The sequence below is a fragment of the Sturnira hondurensis genome, unplaced genomic scaffold (genome assembly GCF_014824575.4).
Source record: "Sturnira hondurensis isolate 20B ecotype Veracruz unplaced genomic scaffold, ASM1482457v3 Scaffold0006413, whole genome shotgun sequence".
Classification (NCBI taxonomy): Eukaryota; Metazoa; Chordata; class Mammalia; order Chiroptera; family Phyllostomidae; genus Sturnira; species Sturnira hondurensis.
The window spans coordinates 55,378,148-55,398,476 of record NW_028079044.1 but is presented as its reverse complement, the minus strand read 5'-3'; the positions used below and the strand labels follow the sequence as shown (position 1 = coordinate 55,398,476).

The 20,329-nt window shown below is 58.7% G+C and overlaps 1 protein-coding gene across 1 annotated transcript in view; it reads left to right on the top strand.

Annotated features, from left to right (window-relative positions):
- The first annotated feature begins 509 nt into the window (after positions 1-509).
- EIPR1 (EARP complex and GARP complex interacting protein 1) overlaps positions 510-20,329 on the top strand; it is a 54,696-nt gene continuing 34,876 nt past the window's right edge. The window contains exons 1-3 of the mRNA XM_037048660.1: positions 510-727; positions 8,101-8,184; positions 13,647-13,779. Of these exons, the coding sequence (XP_036904555.1) occupies positions 686-727; positions 8,101-8,184; positions 13,647-13,779 (259 nt within the window). The 5' untranslated portion in view covers positions 510-685. The remainder of the gene's footprint in view (positions 728-8,100; positions 8,185-13,646; positions 13,780-20,329) is intronic.

The following is a 20,329-nucleotide window of genomic DNA, read 5'->3' as shown; positions in this document are numbered from 1 at the left end:
TTTCCCAGCTGATTCCCTTTTACTGTCAAATGCTGCTCAGGTTCCACCAAATCCCGCCAAGCCAGCGTCATGTCAGCCGGCATGGGGAATGCGATCCTTTCCCCAGACCACCTATACTGCTGGGCCCTGGTTTAGTACTGGGCCCAGTCCAATGGAGTCAGGCACAGGGGTCAGCACCCTAGCCCCGGCACGAAGTGTCCCAGCTGTATGATTCTTTAGTGCTGAGGTTTCGGGGTGCCAGGAACATCACAGTGGATAGGAAGCGCTTGTCCTCGTGCTGGGGAGGGTACTTGAGTAAAAAGCACGCTGTCACACCCCAGGTGAGTGCTTTGGGGACGAGGAGGCCGAGCCGAACTCCGGGGAGCCTCCAACACCAAATCCGTAAAGCCCCGCCGAGCCCCGCCCCCCGCGCCATATCTCCTCCACCATCCCAGGTGCCCGTCGGGTTCTGCAGAGCCGAGAGCCCGGATGAGAGGTCACTGGGCATGCGCGCGATCCGGGCGCCGCCCGGCGAGGAGCGTGTGGATGACGCCTCAGAAAAACACAGGAAGTGGACCCTACGGCAGCTGCGTTGGGCCAGAAAGAGTCTCGTTTCAGCGCCCTCAGGGCGGTGGGGAATGAATGGGCGCTGAGCTGAGGGCGCGCCGGCTCTGGGACTGGCCTGAGGTGGGCAGGCAGCCACAGCATGGAGGACGACGCGCCCGTGATCTACGGGCTGGAGTTCCAGGTGGGTCCCCGCGTCCCCGCGCAGCGAAGGCCCTGGGCGGGAGTGGCGGCGAAAGACCCGGCCCCACGAGCGCGGCCGGGGCCCGCGTGGCCGCTCCCGCCGCCTCGCTCCACCGTCCCGGGTGTCGCTCGGCCTGACTCTCCCCGCGGAGCCCAGTGCCATCGCGCGTGTACGTTTTCGCCCCGCCGCTCCTGGAGGCAGGAACGCTGATTTTTCCTGTTCCTTTTGACACGGTTGCAGGGACAGACAACGGGAAGTTCTGGCGGACCCCACACCCAGCTCCCTAGTGTCGACATCTTTCTTCCCGGGCCCCGACGCACGGTCAGAGCTTAGACGGGCGCGCCGGACGGCCGGTTAGCGGGGGTCACCTGCTGCCCCGCTCACGTCCCGTTTCCTTCATCCTGCGTTGCCCAGTCCCTGTTCCCGGGACCAGCACCGTAGGCGGTCCGCTGACGACGGTGAAAGGAGCGGACCCCTAGAGTAAGCGGTGAAGTGGGGGTGCCAGCAGGACGGCCCGTGGAGGGAGGGGCGCGGTCGGCCTGTGAGAGCCCTGTGCTGGTTCTGCCTTACAGAAGTAGCTTCAGAAAGCGGGGGCCAGACCCAAAGCAGTAAAACACGGCTCATTGGGTTCCCAAGCGCCCCAGCGCCTCCCTGAGGGCAGCCAGTGGGTGCCGAAAACGCAGCGCTCTCTGTTTCCCGGAAGCCCACTGCGGCCGAGGCAGCGCGCAGGTAACTAGTGGGTCGGCCTTTTTTCCATAAAATATAAGAGACGCCTTTTTCATTTCCATCAATAGCTGTGTTGATTTGGATATTTTGAGTATGTCCGCTCTCCCCCGCTATTGGCTTCGAGTGGGGAGAGGCCAGGGGCGCTGCCAAACACTTTCCCGTCCATAGACAGCCCCACAGCAAGGAATTATTTGGCCAAAATGTCCATAGGACCAAGAAACTTCGCACTGGCGTGTTCGGTCCATCACACACCTTCTCCGTGTACTGCACAAATCTCTTTTTTGCATTTCAGTTGCGTTTTGAACCTTCCTTGAAATAATAAAGCATAATATGCTGAAAACGTTGTGTATCTTCAACATTAAAGGACTGCATAAAAATTCACCACTTTTGATGTTTCTTTGAAATGCTCGCCGATAGGACAGCGCTGACAATACGACCTAATGAAATTGTTCCAAATGGAGTTAGAGACAGCTAAGTGTTCCTGGAGCATGGTGTTCCTGGAGTTTGGGCTGCCCCCCGAAAAGCCGGGCGGCCACCAGGCTCCAGCACTCGGTAGCTTTGTGACCCTGAGCTTCCGTCTCCTCGCCGCTGCAGCGGGGCCATGAGTGACTCCCTGTGGCGGCTGTGAAAATCAAATGAGTCAATGCATTTAATTCAGACACTAGAACAGTGCCTGGCACACACTGAGTATTCGGTAATGTTCTACTTATTGTAATGAGACAGTTTTGACAGGCGAACCCGTGCCAGGCAGCATCTAAGTGCCCCATGAGCAACGGTGACTGTTTCGGGGATCCATGGCTGGCCTGCCCCACCCCAGAAGTGATGGAGAACTCGCCGGCTGTCATGGACACTCCACTTAGCACTGTGCAGGCCTTCACTTAACTCTCTGCGCGGTCACGGGGGTAGATGCTGTTTTCTATCGTCCCAGGGCAGTTATTGAGAAAATGATAGAGGTGGGATTGTGACCCAGCGCCAGGGCATCTTAACCTCAAAGGCATCCTGCTTTCTCCTGGACCTGGCACGCAATGGGCCCCTATGGCACCGGCAGGGAGGCCACGCCTCCAGGGTCATCCTGCCCAATGGGCGGGCGTCTTCCGCCAGAACTGCTTAGGAGTTCCCGGTCTTAAGAGCCCTCTTCAATAACCCAGAGGTTTTGATATTCGATGTTGGGTCTTTGAGGTCACTAAAATGTTATTGTCTTGGGCGTTAAATATTATATCTGAATTTTTAAAAAAGATTTTACTTATTCATTTTTAGAGAGGGGAAGGGAGGGAGAGAGGGAGACAAACATCAATGTGTGGCTGCCTTTTACATGCCTCCACCAAGGATCTGGTCCACAACCCAGGCCCGTGCCCTGATTGGGCATCAAACCGGAGACCCTTTGGTTCGCAAGCCAGTGCTCAATCCCCGGAGCCACATCAGCCAGGGCTGAATTTTTTTGTTGTTGTAAAAGAAGTGGCTGAATTTTGCTTTGTTTACTTTGGACGGCTCTGTGGGCCGTGACTTTCTTGACTTGAAGAGCCATTACTGCAGAAACATAAAAAGAATTGGAAGTTATTGCAGAGGCTTGGCCATCAGTGATGTGCAAATCGTGTGGACGACAGTTCCATTAACAGATGGGGATCCGGTTTTTGGCTGCAGGAAATGAGGCTTGGAGGGTCAAGCAAGGCACTTCTGCAAATAAAAGGCAGAACAGTGACACCGAGCGGTCGTTACAATCAGAAAATGCAGAGCTCATTAATGTTTCTCTATCTTTAATCTTTGGCATTTTCATTATGATGTGTCTTGGGGTGGCCTCTTCGCATCCATCTTGTTGGGGACGCTGTGCTTCTTGGACTTGCATGTCTATTTCCTTCACCAAATTAGGGAAGTTTTCTTTCATTATTTTTTCAAATTTCCAGTTTTCTTGCTCTTCTCTTTCTGGCACCCCTATGTTGAGATTGTTGGGCCTCTTGAAGTTGTCCCAGAGGCTGTTTACATTACCCTCATTTCTTTGAGTTCTCTTTTCTTCTTGTTCTTATTGCTTGTTTTTTGCTTCCTTATGTTACAAATCACTGATTTGATTCTCAGCTGCATCCTCTCTACTGTTGTATCCCTGTAAATTGTTCTTTATTTCAAATAGTCTATCCTTCATTTCTGACTCGATCTTTTTTATGCCGCTGAGGTCCTCACTAAGTTCCCTGAGCATCCTTGTAACCAGTGTTTTGAACTCTGCGTCTGATCGATTGCTTACCCCCATTTCATTTAGCTCTTTTTCTGGAGTTTTGATCTGTCTTTTCATATGGGCCACGTTACTTTGTCTCCTTGTTTTGTCAGCCTCCCTATGTTTTTTCCTATGTCTCAGGTAGAGCTGCTTAGACTCCATGTCCTGGTAGAGTGGCCTCATGTAGTAGGTGTTCTGCGGGGTCCACTGGCACAGCCTCCCCTCTCCCCAACCTGGGGTACTTGAGGTGCACCCTTTGTGTGGGCTGAGTTCACCCTCCTGTTGTAGTCGAGCCTCGGTTGCTTTTGGCAGGTCAGTGGGAGGGATTTACCCAGACCAGTCAGCTGCAAGGACTGTCTGTGACCACTGACCACCAACCTCCGCCCTCTGTGGAGGATCAGCTGTGCAGGGGCAGGTGGTGGTGCTGTGACATGGTCTCTCTGTAGCTGTCCTCTGGGTGCGCTGGCCCTGGGGTTTCCTGGGTGGTGCAGGTCAAGGTCAACCCCATTTGTGCTTTGCCCAGGGCTACCCTCCCTGAGCTGTAAAGCAATGTGAGGAAGCTGCTGCCTATGCTGGGCTTGGAGATTTCCAGGTAAAGCCAAGATGTATGTAAACCTAAGCTGGCGCCTGTTAGTGCTGGGCCTGAGGCCATTTAGCAAGAGGTACAGGGGCTCACTGAGGCCAGCTGTTGCTTGTTTGAGAGGATTTAAGGAGTTGTGCAGTGTGAGCCAAGACCAGCCTTACACTTGATCTTAGCCAAAAGGCCGAGAAGCGATCAAGACCAGCCTTACAAATGGAAAAACAGGTTGGGTATGCCAGTTAGCTGGGTGGGGCAGAGCCTCTGGGCATCTCCAAGGCGGGTCCAACAGTGTTGGCCAGGTTGGTGGAGTCTCAGATATGGGACCAGCTTGTCAGCTCTGTCAGGGGAGGGTTTAGAAAAGGGACAATGGCCTCCGCTTGCCCTGATGCCAGACACTTCGGTCTCTCCCTGTGTGCCACTGGGGCCCTTCCAGCTGCTACCCAGTGCCGGAGCTCAGAGGGAGTGAGTCTGAGTAGGGGAGTCCGTGTGTGGGCTCTTTAAGAAGAACTGGCTGGGGCTCCAGCAGTTTCTTTCACTCACTGAATCCCCACTGGGTTTTGCATCCAGAAGTTGTGGGGACTTATCTTCCTGGCACTGGAGCCCTGGGCTGGGGGCCTGGTGTATCTCGGGGCTGGGACTCCTCGCTCCCGAGATATCCCTCCCGGATTTTTGTCCACCACCCCTGAGTGTGGGACCAGCCCGCTCTGCACCTGCGCCCTTCCTTTCAGTCTGGATGGATGTGGTTTCTTCTGTTCCGTAGTTGTCAGGCTTCCATTCAGCTCGATTTCTGAGGGTTCTGACTGATGGTTGCTGAACAGTTTAGGTGTAGTTTTGATGTGGTTGTGCGCGGAGGCGAGCCCTGTTTGACTTCACCTCCATCTTGACTGGAAGTCTTTGTTCTGTTCTGACTACTTAAGCGCCCATCACTTTAAAACCTGTCCTTATCTCGGGCAGCCTGCATTTTCCTGGTGTGGGGATGAGAGATGGGCTTTTAGCACCGAAGGAGGAGAGGGAGGCTTTCCTCCTGTGCTTTCTCTTCTTATTTTCAGGGAATCTGTTGGAACCCTGAGGATGTAGCCCGTGCTACCCAGGAGGTGCCTGGGTGGTCCTTGCGGTCTGGGGGGCTGGGCTGGGATGAGGGGCCGCTCTGGGAGAGGAGTCCTTTCTGGAGGGAGGTTGTTCACTGTGGGTGGGGGGGGCAACCTGTCCCTGCAACTCGACTGCGCAGAGTTGAAGCCCCTCTGTGCCCACTGGTCTCCTGGGGCCTCGGGCCTTCCCCGGGTCTGGAGTGTGGCTCTTGAAGGGGAGGGCCCTTGGTAAGGCACGAGGACCAGGGTACGGTCCCTTCCTGTCGTCCAGGGCTGTCATTTGCTTGCTCAGACTGCTAAGCACACGAGTGCAGTTTTGGATTTCCCAGGGAGTTCTCCGCGCTCCCATTCCGAGGGGCTGGTTTTCAGGCACCTGTGGGGGCTCTTCCCTGCCCTTGTGGGACACTCAGCCTCTCCAGCTGCCTCTTACTGGTGAGGTCCTCTAAACGGGGGTGGCGGGCTGGGAGAGAGCTCTGCTGGGAAGGGGCCGAGCTTTCCCTCGGAACACTGGGTGGGGCGAGTGGGGTTCTGGGGAAGCCCCGTGATCTCCCGTCGACCAGGTGTGTACAGGTCTTCCCGCGTTCCCAGTTCCCTGCTTCCCGTGGTGACAGGGAGAGAGCTGGGCCCTGGCTGGGCCCGGGTTGTCCTTCCGTTCTGGAAGCTGTGTGGCCGGGCCGTGGTCAGCTGCCCACTCTGGTGCTCAGTGTCTGCATCTCCGCGTGGGAACTGAGCATCCGGCCTTCCTGTCTGCCTCCTTGAGTGGTGAGGTGAACGGAGACAGAGCCCACGGACATTTTCCATGACCTGTTGTACTCTAAGGATTTCAGTCTTGTTGGAATAGCATTGTTTCAACCCGACAGCTGTCTTTGTGACTGGGCTTAGAAAGGTCATTTGTCACGCACTCACTCACTCAAAAAAGCAGAATCACAGGCATGGATAGAGCTTTGTTAGCAGAAGGCCAGAGTCACATCATTTTTGTAAGTTTACCCTGTTGGGCACTACAGAGATTTTAAACTTTTATGAGATTTCACTATAATTTTTAAAGATGCAGCTTAGGTTTTTTGTTTTGAACAAGAATGGTTTTCACCCTAGTTAGTGTGGCTCAATGGATTGAGTGCTGGCCTGCAAACCAAAAGGTCACTGGTTCGATTCCCAGTCTGGCACATGCCTGGGTTTCGGGTCAGGTCCCTAGTAGGGGGCTCATGAGAAGCAACCACACATTGGTGTTTCTCTCCCTCTCTTTCTCCCTCCCTTCCTCTCTGTAAAAATAAGTAAATAAAATGTTAAAAAAATAAGAATAGTTTTCCTCTTTGATTAAAAACAGTGCCTTCTGGCCGAGGAAGAAAAAGAAAGTTCCAGATTTGTGGTGCTTTTCTCACACTGCGGCTGTGACTTAATAGCACGTGGGCGACTTAGGCCTCGTTTTGCGAGTTCGCTGATGCTCCTCTCAGGCACGTGGTTCTTGGCTCCTCAAACTGCCCCCGTGGTTCGGTCTGATGGCCGCACACACGACTTACTCCTTTCAGGTTCCCTTCTGCTGACAGTGGTGGCACTTGGTCCTGCCTCCCTCCCGTCCGCAGCTGAGCGGTCGGCCTTCGTCCTCCAGGAGCGGCCTGGCCCCTCCCTTCCTCGCGGGTCATTTTTCTCTGAGCCAGGGATGTTTAAGTTGGACGGGGTTTAGAGGGTCTCTGAATTTGCTGACACACATAAGTTTGTGTATCTGTATGCACATTTTTGGCAGAAAATCTATATTCATAAAGAATTCATCAGCTTTGCCGAGAGGCCTAAGACTCCAAACACTGTCCGGCCCAGTGTGGCCGAGGAGGGCCGGCCTCCGGGCAGCGGGAGCTGGACATGCTCGCAGTGGCGGCGGGACGAAGTGGGCTCTCTTCCCCGGATGCCTGGCGATGGAGCACCACCGCAGACGTCTGCCTCTTGGCCTCACTGAAGTGTGTCGTGGTAGCTGCTGGTTCCGTGCCCCTGGCTCTTGAGGAAGGGTAGGGCCCGTGGGAGACGGTCGTGTTTAACAGGAGACACCCAGAGACGGTCGTGTGCCCCGGACTCGAGTCCCGGGCAGCTGTGGCACCGCGCTTCTCGCTGTGCTGGAGGGAGTGAACCCCGCACGGAGGACAGGCAGGAAGCCCACGAGAGGGCAGAGGCGGGGTGTCTGCCTTCTCCGGCTGCAGCAGGGCCCGGGCCCTGGTTGTGTCTTCCACGGCCCGCACCAGGCCCCGCTCCCGGAGGGTGGCACCTTGCTGCCTGACAGCTCTGGTTGTCGGTGGTCTTCCCGTCACCCTCTGCCAAAGACCTGGTTTAGGACATCTGCTCGGGCCCTGGCTGCCGTGGCTCAGTGGGTTGACCTTGGCAAACCGAAGGTCGCCGGCCTGATCCCTGTCAGGGCACATCCTGGATTTCGAGGCCGGGTCCCCAGTTGCTCTCAGTCAGTGATTCTGTCACACATTGATGTTTCTCTCCCTCTCTCTTCTCCCTTCCCCTTTCTCTAAAAATATATAAGTTAAATCTTACAAAAAAAGCCCCCTGCTCCGCCGTGGCTGGGGGGCGCTGTGTGGTGGGCTGTTGGTGGCCGACGTGTCCCACCAGCCCGTTACTGTCGGCAGTTACGGTTTTGAATGGCCCAGTTTGCCTCCTCACTGCTTGACTTTGTGCCCCTATCACGCTCCCCTACACCGTCGGCGAGTGGGGGCGGGGCCACTGTGCCATCTCGGTCTCTGAAACTTGTCATCGCCAACGCTTGTGCCCTCTCCTTCCTCCGCAGGCGCGTGCCCTCAGCCCGCAGACCGCGGAGACGGATGCCATCCGGTTCCTGGTCGGGACGCAGTCTCTCAAATATGACAATCAGGTAACTGTGTCTGACCAGTGCACACGTGTTCACGACGAACCTGCCCTTAGTCTTGTGACCGTTTCGCTCTCAATGGTTCAAGCAACCTGTGTGACAGTGAACACCACACAAAGTGAAGCTTCACTGGGACTTGGGTGTCCGGCTGTAGGAACTGGCTGGGTTCAGGAATTGACACTTAACTGTGTGGCATCACTGTCTGCCCTGTTGTGGTCACAAGGATTTACTGTGTCGGTGACTGAGAGGTGGCCTGGGGTCCGTGGTGGGCACCAGCCCCTCTCCCGGCCGGGACGGCCTCTCGCTGCTGAGAGCGCGCTGCCCCGAGCCTGGGTACGACTGAGGGCCGGTCTGCGCGTGGTGCTCTGGGCTGTGGCCCAGCTGGCCTGGCGGACACTTTGCTGTTCTGGCCACGTGCGAAGAAAGGATGTTGGGTATTCGTGAGACCAGGGTTTTCAGTTCATGGCTTGACCCTGACCATGTGGCCTTGAGCAAATGGCCTAACCTTGCTGGACTTCATTCCTTTCCTTAAATAGAGGTGTGTGACTTTGTGGAAGGGCGCTGACCCTGACCCTGACTCTGACGAAGTGCACATAGGCTGTGCCGGATGGCGCCGGGCCTCTGCCCCTTGTTGAAGGGGGCGGCACTCAGACGGTGGGCTCAGGGGACTTCTGTGTTCAGCTCACGTGTTACGGTGAGCAGCACAGCGCTGTGGGGAAGCCTCTCCCACGCCCCGCAGCGTGCATTGTCCCTGGGGGCTCAGCTGCCGCGCCCCGTCTTCGGTCTCATCCCTGCGGCCCTCCCCTCTGAGCCGCTGAGCAGGCCGTTCGTTGTCCCCTGGCCTGGCCCATTTTCCATTCTGGGTGGATCAAGGGGCTGGGCCTCACGACTTCCTCGCCACCTTCCCCCGCCAATTAGGAGGAGTGTTTCCGATACTCTTCCAGGACAGAAGTTTCAGGAGGTGTGACCCTGCTGGGACAGTCTTCGCCCGTCCCACAGTGCGTGTCTGGTGCATTGGCAGGGCCCCTCAGTCTACCCGTGCTGGGTGGGAGTGGCAGCTCCCGGCTCCACGCTGCGCCCTCTGGGAGGTGGTGATGCAGACGAGCAGATGCTGCAGTGACGCTGTGACGGCTGAGGCCTTCAGGCCACAGGGGATTGTGTGTGTCGCTTGCCCTCCACCGGGACTCCTTCCTCCAGGGGGAGCCCGGGGTTGTGGGGGCAGGGGGGGGCAGGTGCAACCTTCCTCAAGCTCCACACGCACCTTCCCTCTCCCACCACAGGGGCCTCCCTCAGTGAGACAGCTGTGTTTCCTCATGTGACATTCAGTGCACAGGCAACACACGAACTTCTTTCCACATGGCGTTCACATGTCTCCCCATGTGCCGCATGCATGCTCCCCTTGCACATGACCTGTGTTCTCGTATGTGATGGGAGGCACGCAATTTTCATATGCAACACATTCTTGGTCACATGTGACCCGCGTGTTTCTTCCCACACGTGACGTGTGTTTGCAGGGATCCTGCCGTGGGGCTGCCCCAGGCACCAGCCTGTGTCCTGGGCTGGGTGGTAACTGCCTTCTTGGAGAGGAGGCCCAGGAGGGGCGAGCATGGTCCCCACAGGCCCCGCTGCTGTCTGTGGGAGGGACTGCTGTCCCTGGGTTTCCCAGCAGTGCCATCACAGTGTGACCCCTGAGCATGGGGGGATGGCAAGAAGACCGTCACTGAGTCTCCTTCCTCCACAACCTTGCCCTGAGCCGCCCCTCTGCACCAGGGTGAGTGGGACTGCGGGTGGCTCTGGGACGGTGACAGGTGGCTGTGCACCTGCATGGGTGTCCAGCAGCTGGCTGTCAAGGACCCACTGTGGAGTGCACATAGGGCGGAGTCAGTGACGTGGGAGCTGGCGCCTGGGGACTGGGGGGGGGAGGTCAACACGGGCTTCCAGGAGGGAGGTGGGAGTGGGTGCAGGAGACCCCCAACCCCAGGGTCAAGGTCCGGGCTGGATCGGGCCATTCCCAGACCTGTCACCTCAGTGGACAGAACCAGTGGTGTGGACCCCATTTCTAAACATACAAGGAAGTTGGTTCTACGCAGTCACATGGTTTGTCCCAGGCGACTCAGCTGGAATGTGACAGAATTGTGACTAAGATGCCCTGCACCTGCCCCCCCCCCCCAGCTGTGTGGAAGTTCGCACTCTACGAGTGTGACTCGTGCGTGCGAGTCCTGGACACTCGCTGTGCACGCTGTGCAGACCTGCCTGTGGAGGGAGTGCTTTGTGTGACATATGTGCCCCAAGGTCAGGGCCTCTAGCCCAGGCCCAGGCTGGGCCCCTGCCAGGTAGCGACAGCTCACAGGTGGCTGTGCTGCAGAGGGAGCTGTGACAGAAGAGTCCCTTTCCCCCCCGGGGCTCTGTGCCCTGCCCACCTCTGCCTTCCAGGGCCTTGCCTGGGGAGTGGCGCTGCCTGCCTGCCGGCGTTTGCTCCCCGGGCTGGGCCTCCGGCCTTCAGTTCCTGTGCTGCTCTGTTCACTGCAAAGGGCCAGGGGCTGTCCACCCGCAGGCCTGCTGCCTTTGTGGACGGAATGCGCCTTTCCCCGGCCCTTCCTGTGCACAGGGCTCAGCGCTGAGCAGGGAGTGGGCCTGGAGTCTGTGCCCTGGCTTCTCCCTCCTGAGCAGGGGCGGCAGCCCCTGGGTCTGGGGGAAGCTGGGGGGCTGTGGTGGGTGCTGTCTTTCTTGCCTTTTCATTTGTGCACCTCGGAATCCTGTGTCTGCAGGTTGATAAAGAATAGCTTTGTTACACAGTGCCCCCTCTGCTGGCAAGTCCTGCACTCGGCCTCCTTGTTAGAAATCAGATTCTGGGCCCCAGGCCAGACTGCCTGGAACTCCCCTCCTCCCCCTCCTGCCCCCTCCTCCCCGTTCCTACAGTGAGACAGGAACTGACTGGCTCAGGAGTCCAGTCCTGGATGAGGCAGGATCAGCGGCTCAGCAGTGGCGGAAAGCTCACTATTCCCATTTCTGTATGGTTCCGGGTGGCCTGCCAAATTCAGGGGCTCTGATACGCTCTCTTCACCCCTCAAGTTCGGTGTCTAAGGTGTGCCACCCGACGTGCTGTCTGGGACGTGCCCCAAGGGACGGAGCCCCTTCTGTCCAGGGGGCGTCCTGGCTGGCAGAGAGAGGGTGTGGAGTGTGGGTCCTGCTCCGAGCTGTGGGGCAGCAGTGGGACCTTGGATGCGGGCGGGATGGACGGGGCTTGTGTGCTGGAGCTGAGCGCTCAGCCGGGCCGCAGGCAGTGCCGTCCCCAGGGCACGGCCATGTGTTTGACCGCTCCCGGTCTTCCACCCGCCCTTCGAGCCTCCTCTGCAGGAACAGTCTGTGTTCCAACCGCAACTCAGAGGCCTTAGCCCCCAGGTCCCTGCATGGCCTCCTGCTGGAGCACGGGCCCCGCCCCCTGGCCCAGGCCTCCACGGGAGGAGCTGGGCCTTCAGGTGCTCCCGTGGGGTGGGAGGAAGGAGAGCTGGTGCCGAGAGGTGGGGGCGGATGGCTCTGTGTGGGAGGTTTCGAGGCCTGCACAGTTGTGTGGTGTTCTCGGGGAAGGGCAGGGCCAGTGGGAGGGGACTTTTTGTTGTGGTTGTGACAGGGCGGGACACAGATGGTGAGGCCCTGGGGAGCAGGAGCTGAGCAGCAGGGGGTCTGCTCTGGGCAGGGGAGCCCCCTCTTCTAGCCAGGGCCATTCTGCCAGCCCCCCCGGGAGGGCTGTGTGCCCAGTGGCAGGAAGGAGCTTGCTCAGAGGTGAGCCTTAACTGTTCATTTCTCATTTTCAGTTTTCACACTGACACCTTTTTTTCAAGGGTTGGTTTACCTTCTGTTCACCAGGAGGGGTGGAATGGAAAGGCAGGGCAGGGCTGAACTCATGTGCTCACGTCCAGACTGGGCCACTGCAGGGGCTGGGCCCTGGGTGCCGGACCCCTGTGTCTGAGCCCCGACTCTCCAAGGGAGGGGTGCTGACTACCATCTTATGGGCTCCCCGACACACTGGATGACCCGCACACCTACGCTTTGACCCCCTGCACTGGTAAGCCCAACTGTAGCAGTTTTAATGATGGTAACCCAATCCCTCTTTCAAACCATTCAAGTTCATGATGGTTCGGTCTTCATTAGAAGCTGTTAAAAACATCTTAAGAACCAGACATGTCACGAACGCTTTAACGTGATGGCTGCATGTGGCCCAGCCGGCCACTGGCCCTCCCCACCCTCTGTGCCGATGTTGGTCAGTCGGTCCTTTTGTGCCCTCACCTTTCGCACTCGCCTTAATTCTAGCGCCTGCTCCGTGGTATTACTGTCTCTGTGACTGCCTGTATTTACCCAGCAGAGCAGCTCCCTGCAGTCCCAGTGTGCGTGCGGCAGATGCCACCCCGAGAGCAGACAGTCCGTCCAGTGTGCACGTGGGGATACTGAGGTCAGGGCCACACAGGGTTCGACTCCGGGTCCAAAGGGGCCCCCTATGGGGCCTGGGTTACTGTCAGGTGCAGACCCTGTGGGCAGAGGTGCTCGGGATAGAATGGAGGCCGCCTTTAGCTGTTGGGGTCACAGAATGTTTACAACGGCGTGTAGCGCTTACCCTGATGGCAAAGCAGTGCATGCACGTGAGGAAAGGAAGGTCAGAAATATAGATGGACCCCGGGGAAGGAAGGGAGGAGCTCTTGCCCCGCCATCCGACAGTGACCAGTCCCCTCCCAGGCCCTCCAGTGTTTGGACGAGGCTGCTGTTCACCCAGCAGATGTGGGGGTGGGAGCTCGGGGGCACGAGCTCATGGCCGCCTTCTCTCTCCGAGAGAGAGAGAGAGAGAGAGAGAGAGAGAGGGAGAGAGAGGGAGGTTGGCCCTGCCCTGGCCCTGTGCCCTCTCTCGCCGCACCCTGAGTGCGCCCCTCTCTGACAGTGTGGTCACACGGCACTTCGTGTGAGCAGTCCCTGCTGCCAGACCGCGAGTTGACTTCCGACTTGTCATGGTGACGATCAGTGCCCCATGAACATTTCTCTGATCGGAATCTTGGTGGAGATCCATGGTTATTTGCTTAGTGTGAGTTTGTTTTTGAAATTAATGTTTTATCTTTCTCATTGACTTAGGTATTGATAAGAGAGTGGATGTGAAAATTATTCTGGTTCCCCCCCCCCCAAATTATCCGGCAAAGCAGGGAGATAGTATGTTTAACTTTTCACGTAGTGGCTGACATGCAGGGCCCTTATAATTAACATCGCAGAGCGCTGACGTGCTGGGACGAGGAGCGTCAGGTGCGCCAGCACCTGTGTGCGCCTGCTCACAGCGTGGGGCCTCGCTCGTTCTCGGGGAGGTGGGTGTGCAGAGCTGTGGGCTGCTGGCGTGGTGGGCGTGGCCGTCCCGGAGGCTCTGGGGGCCTCCGCTGCGCCACCGTCGGATCGAGGGAGGCCCTCACTCGTTCTCTCTGTTGTGTGTGCAGATCCACATCATCGATTTTGACGACGAAAACAACATCATAAACAAAAACGTCCTCCTCCACCAGGTGGGCGAGATCTGGCACATCAGCGCGAGCCCCGCGGACAAGGGCGTGCTGGCCACCTGCTACAGTAAGAGTGAGTATTCTGCCCTCCTCCGCGCCACCTGGGGTCCCGGGAGAGTGCTCGCGGGCCACTAAGGGGCTGGCGTGTGATCTGTTGGGTCTGCGGGCAATGGGGGTGTGGGGTTCTGGGAGAAGCTGCGCCGCTGTGGGTGGGTGGTGCCGTGGGTAGTGCAAGCCCCGGCACAACCCTGGCCTGCGGTCTGAGCTCTTCCCTGAGCTCTGACCCCTCGGGGCAGCGGGGAGCAGTGATGTGCCGGAGGCTCTGGAATAATGGATGTGGGCGTTCTCCCACGCCAATTAGCTGCGCCACTCAGGAAGGCAGCCTGGCTGGCCTCTCTCCTGTTGCCTGCGTGTGTGTGTGCACATGTGCGAGGACAGCTACAGCTGGTCCCCACCCTGTGAACTGCTCCTCGCACCCATGCGGGTGTGCGTTCGTGTCCTGCCTGCTTCTCCCAGCTGGCTTGCCAGGGCGCACAGTCCAAACGTTCACCTGCCTGAGTTTTCCTTTCCCGCCCTGCCAGTAACTGGCATTGGAGTTCGGGTCTCTGTCCCTGTTCCGAAGACCAGATACAGCCCTGCGGTTGTTGCTACATCGTCTCCGACACATGTCCTTCATCCGTCTAGCCTGCCGGGACGCTCTGTAGCATTCTGTGGCCCTTAGGCTCTTGTAACACGCCCTGCCCCGTCTTTCCTTTCCTGTCCTCACTTCCGACGTCACCGCGGTCCTCCCTGCAGGTGGCAGGGTGCCCGTTTCCAGGACCCCAGGCTCACCCGACTGCCTGCACAGAATTCTGCACCCGGTCCCCTCTGCTTCATCGCCACCCTCCTCTCTGAAAAGTCCGTTTCCTCTGAGGGGCAGAGCCGGCATCTCCTGAAAGGCCTCCGCCCAGATGCGCACCTCGTTCTGAGCCTGACTGCAGCGCTCCGCTGATCGGAAGCCAGGTCCCGGGAACTCCCCGAGGTTCTTTTCTTCCTGTCATTGGTGTCGGAGGGCATGCTTCTTTCTTCTTGTCACTTGCCACACTGAGGGCTGTGACAGCCTGGGCCTCCACCCTCAATCTTCCCTTAGCGGGTTTGGGGTGGAAATGTGTATTTACACTCCTGTGTGAAGAGTGAGTTTGCCAACAACTAGGAGTAAGCATTAGCTGGTTTCTCATGTAAGTGCCCCCCCGCCAGGGCACTGGGTGCAGGCAGCTGCAGGTCTGTCCCCCGGCGGCAATGCCTCCCTGCCCGCCCAGCCTGGCGTCGCTGGCCCTCTCTGGTGTCCACACTGCCCCCTTTTAAGGGAGGGTGGCCTCCTTCTGTGCTGGGAGGTGACCAGAAGTCTCCGCGTATGGGAATAAACAGGTGGTCCTCTTCCGGAGAGCTCTTCCGACCAGTCTTCCTTCTGACCGACGCAGGGTCGGCTGGTCTCACTCATCTCCAGGGTGCCTTGTGACACAGCAGTCACGGGGCGGCGCCATTGCCCACGCCACATCCTGTCTGTTTGAGGCAGGTCGCCACTCCTGCTGCGCTCGAGGCGGGCACTACAGAACGGTGTGCCCACTGGGGACGGGTGTCTGCGCAGCACCTGTGCCCAGTGAGCCCTGTCCCTCACGGATGAGGACACCGTCACTGTCACCTGCACGCCCCGGGCTCTTGGAGGCCTTTGTGAAACTGGAAGTGCGCTTTGTGAAATGGGGTGCTCCTTGTCTCATGCTCCCCGGTATGTGGCCCTGGGCAGGCGCCATCATGGGTCCATGCTCATCACCACTGTGAGCTCGTGGCCACCACAGTGGTGTGCTGTGTTTGTGTCACTGGCGTGTCCGCACACGCTGTCTGGGTCCCTGCTCTGCTGCGGCCCCACTTCTGGTGGTCTGCGTGGTATTTTGGACAGCGGTAGTACCTCCTCATCGAGAGACCAGGGCCCCCCAGCCACCTGCCTCACACCCCGTGTTGTGCCTGTGCCGGGCTGCCACGCACGGGCGGGGCGGAGGGAGGTCAGCCGCGCCGGTCCTCTCTGAGCCTCTGGGAGTGGCTGCTCCTAGTGGAGTGTGTCCTCTCTCAGAGCCCTTGGCCGTGTCCCCGCACAGGGTCTGGAAACAACGTGTGGATCTTGTGGTGGGGCACAGAGGAAAGACCCACGGGAAAGGGGCCTCCGTGCAGAGTCTAGAGTTCATGTAAGTGCCCTGCTCTTGAGGAATCTCGGAGTTGTTATTTGCTGTAAACAACAGGTTTAAAGACCTGCTCACTGCAACATACAAAAAAAGTGGGTTTTCGAGGCCCTGGCCGGTGCGCCCAGTTGAAGCATTGTCCTGTACTCGGAAGGGTCATGGCTTCCATCCCTGGTGCACGTACAGGGGGCAACCGGTCAGTGTGTCTGTCTCTCTTTGTTCCCCTTCCTCCGTCTGTAGAATCAGTAAACATGTCCTTGGGTGAAGATTAAAACAGTACACGCTGCACATGCTAGTGAAGTGTGCACTATGGTAGAACTCTTACACACCCGCACACACTCTGGACTGTCACAGTAGCCTGGTGAGTCCACATGGAAAATAGATTAACTCACTGACTGTTGGTAAAGCCTGGGCTCCCCAGGCCTGGGGAGGGACCGTGATGGAGGCCGTGGCACTGGGTCCCCGCACACCTGCGCAGCCGCCCCTCCCAGAGCTCATTCCCACCCCACTCAGCAGATGACCTCCGGTCTGCAGGAGGCTGTGGTCTCCGAGAGCTCCAACCGCCCCGTCAGACCTCACGCCCATGTCCCTGCACTCGCCCCCAACCCCGAGGGGAGCAGGCCAACATCGATGGCTGATGCAGCTCTGCCACTGTCGGTGGCTGGAGTTCAGCCGTCACCTCCGTGACCGTGCAAGGTGGTCCTCGGGGCAGGGGCAGTGGGGGTGTTATGCGCACAGTAAGCTCTTTTCCTGCGTGGGCGAGGGTAGAGAAAACAAACCTCTGGCTTTTCCTCCTGACAGTTCCACAAGAAAAGTGTGTTGCCATGGAAGTGAGAGGAGGGCCCGTGGGCGGGCAAAGCTGTCACCATGGCCCCTCTGCACAGGGACTGAGCGGGTGCCAGGGCAGTGACAGGTGACAGGCCCCCCTGGAGACGGGCTGAGCACGCTGCAGGCAGTGGTGGCCCTGCAGCGGTTGCCTGACAGCACCCGGAAGGCCCGCCCGTCGATCGTGGCTCTGGAAGTTGCACAGGGCTGCATTTCTCGGCCACGTGGCCTCTGCGGCCTCCAGGCACCCAGGCCCCTTCCCGGGCTGTCCCACTTCAGGCCGAGCTGCTGGAGGCTTGGGGGCAGCCCCATTCCGACTATGCTGCCAGGTCCTCGGTGGTTCCGTGGATGAAGAGCGTGCTTCCTGTGCGCCCGAGTGGACGGTGTTTGAAACTGGTGACTCTGCTGCCTCCGTTCCCTTCCTTCTGAATTGGAGCGTGTCTGTCCACACCATCAGGCCCCGTGCATCACTGCGAGTGTGCCTGGTGTGCACCTGCAGTGTGCCGCGTGTGCCTGTCACACATACCTGCTGTGTGTTTTACACGCGTGTCTCCCATCTGGTACCATGCATGTCTGTTGTGTCTGCCTGTTGTGTGTCATGTGTGCACATGTATCTGCTGTGTTTTGTGTGTGTGCTGGTGTCTCATCTCTTCTGTGCCGTGCATTCTGTGTGTGTGGTGTGGGTCCGTGTCCTGTCTGTCTGTGCGGTGGCTGCACACGCTGTGCCTGGCTGTCCCCACGGCCCCCTTTGGGCAGCAGGGGGCGCCAGCGTCCTCTCTGTTCCTCAGCACGCTGGTCTTCCCCACCCCCGCCCCTCCTGGCCCCTGTTGGCCAGGCCCCTGGCCTGAGGCTGTTGGGAAGCTTTCTGGCCCTTCTCAGGCATTTCTCTAAGTATTGTCACCACACAGAGACCTTGCCTGAAAAGCATGTGGCAGAATAAGGCTCACTGTGGCCTTTTGCTGAGGGGATTTGGGGGATGGGCGTGCGTGCCTTTGTGCTCCGGGCGTCAGTCCCTTCACCCCATGCCCCAGGCTCCCGGGGGGGGGGGGTGCTGGGCCCCTGGCCCCCATGTGCTAGGGCCCCAGGCTGTGGGTGAGCCACGGCTGCCTGGCCAGTCTGTGAACATTGCCCCTGTGAGGGTGGGGGTTGCCTCTGCTCCCCGGGTTCATACTGGCCCATCACTACTCATGAGGACATGGTTGTGACAGGAGCCAGTACCCCTAGGGCTTGATTAGTGACGAGCGGGGCTTGGGGAGGCTCCCTCCGGGGAAGTAAGCAGTGAGGGTGGCCAGGGTCCCTGTGCCCTTCCTTTGGGGCCTGCTGCTGCCCCCGGGAACCCGCTGGGGGTGTGCTGAGCCCTCCCGGCTCGAAGTGCCACCTTCACATTAAAGCCTTCGACTCATGGGTCCATCGTGGTTCCTGAGACGCCCTGGGGCTCCCGGCTGGAGCTCTGAAGCCGGGTTGGGGACAGCTGCTCCTTAGAGTGTACGGTTTGTGTGCCAGGTCAGAGGAAAGGTGCGTGTTTGAGCTCCCATGGTTACTGTGTGTCAGTAAGTAAGCCAAGGGAGCAGTGGACTTCCCGGAAGAGAGTTGTTTCAGGCGAAACCGCAGCCCCGGGTGAAACGGCGGGGACTCCTTTGTCTGGTGGGGGCAGGCGCGGCTGGGGGAGAACCGGCGGCTGAGGCTCCACGTGGCACGGAGGTCGGCTGCCGACAGCAGGAGCCCACACTGCGCACCAAGTCCCGCCCCCTCCGAGGTGTGGCCACCTGTCACAGGTCAGACCCCCTCCGGGTTTCCTGTGCGCCTGTGGGAAGGTGGGACACTTTCTTCTTTTCAGGGCAAGGGTGCTAGGCTAGAGAATGTGGGGTTTTCTCAAGATGCAGGTGCCGAGAGGTGGGACTGGGAAAGAAGGTGGGTAGTCCTGGCCCGAGGACCTCCGAGAGGACCTCCGAGAGCACCTCCGCAGGGGTGCGTGCTACCGAGCGCACCTCCGCAGGGGTGCGTGCTACCGAGCGTGCGAGGCAGTGCTGCTGAGACGCGAGCGTGCGTCTCCATTTCCCTCCCAGGCCCAACCCAGCAAATAGGTTTGGAAGTGAGAATGTTTCCTATCCCGTTTAGCACCTAAACGTCTTGTAGGCTCTCCTTGCTTTGGGACTGACAAACAGCAGAGTGGGTGGACTCTGCCCTGGAAGAGCCGTGCGCTGAGAAATGTCGGCTGAGGGTCGTTTCACTGCGGACGGACCCACAGGGGTGCTGTGGGTGCGCATGTGTGCTGTGCACGCGGTGTGCATGCCTGTGGTTTGTGCGTGCCAATCGTGCTTGTGTGTGTCTTCTTAACCGTCCAGCTGTCAGTGGGTGCGCAGGGCGTTTCCGGGTCCTGGCTAGAAGTGAGGCTGCGGCAGACATGGGCGTGCGGGAGGGTGTCTCAGATCCTACACACCGGCCTCCCTTATCTTTTCAGAAACACTCTTGTATTCCACAGTAGGCCCAAATGTCCTGTGGCTCGCGTGCGTCCCGAGTGTCCTGATTTCGTGGGCACTTTTCCTGTGGGTGCAGAGTTCCATCGTGTCTCTGTAGACACACTGCACTGGACTTCCTGTTTCCGAGTGGGGGCATCTGCACAAGCCGTCCCCCGAGTGCATCCCAGGTCGGGGGCTGAAGTGCTGTGTCGCTAGAATGGGTTTGGCATCTGAGCTCTGACCAGCAGGTTGCCGTGTCCAACGGCCATGTCCGCCTGAGCCCTGCACGGCCCCTGGAGCCCCGCCTTGGATACGAGGACGGGAACGGGGGCATTCCTACAGAGAGGGGCCCCAGCGTTGTTCTTCGACCATCCTCCGGCAGAAGTTACGTAGGGTTCCAGAATGTAGGAAAGTTTTTAATTAGCTTTTTTTGATACTCTCATAACTAGTCTCTCCAGATCCCACCAGCATCGTTTCTCTGTCCTCATTGACTTTCTGCGGCACCTCCAAACTTAGTATCATCTGGAAATTTAATTAATTGAGCTGTTTACTGTTCCTTCCAGATCACTAATGAAGATGCTAAATAAGACTTGGTCCCCAGAGCACCACACTGGACACCTCCTCACAGCTTAATGTTCAGCCACGTACCCGGGCACTTTGTTTACAGCCCTCCTCCAGGTTGCCCGCCCTGCAGGGTGGGCAGGCAGGGCCCAGCCTGAGCTAGTGTTTCCACCGAGACGGTGAACGCATGTGCCGCAGTCTTCCTGTGTCCCCCGACGTGCTGTTGGCTGCGCTCTTCTGTGGCCTGGTGGTTGTTTCTGCCCTTGGCCCTCTCCTGCCCCCAGGCCCAGGGTTCTGTGCTGCAGAGACAGAGAAGGGCGTCGCCACCAGGTGTGGTGAGGCCGGCCACCTCGAGGTTCTTCCAGCCCGCCGTGCAGGGCCGGCAGCGTGTCCCTGACAGATGGCGCAGATGCAGATGGGCACATCCAGCCTCTCAGTCCTGGAGACAGTGGGCTGTGGTGGGGGTGGGCAGAGCTGGTGGCCCTGAGCCCCTCCGGGGCCTGTGGATGCCACCTTCTCTGGTGTCCTTATGGGGCCCTCATCTCCTGCTCTAAAGAGGACCCCA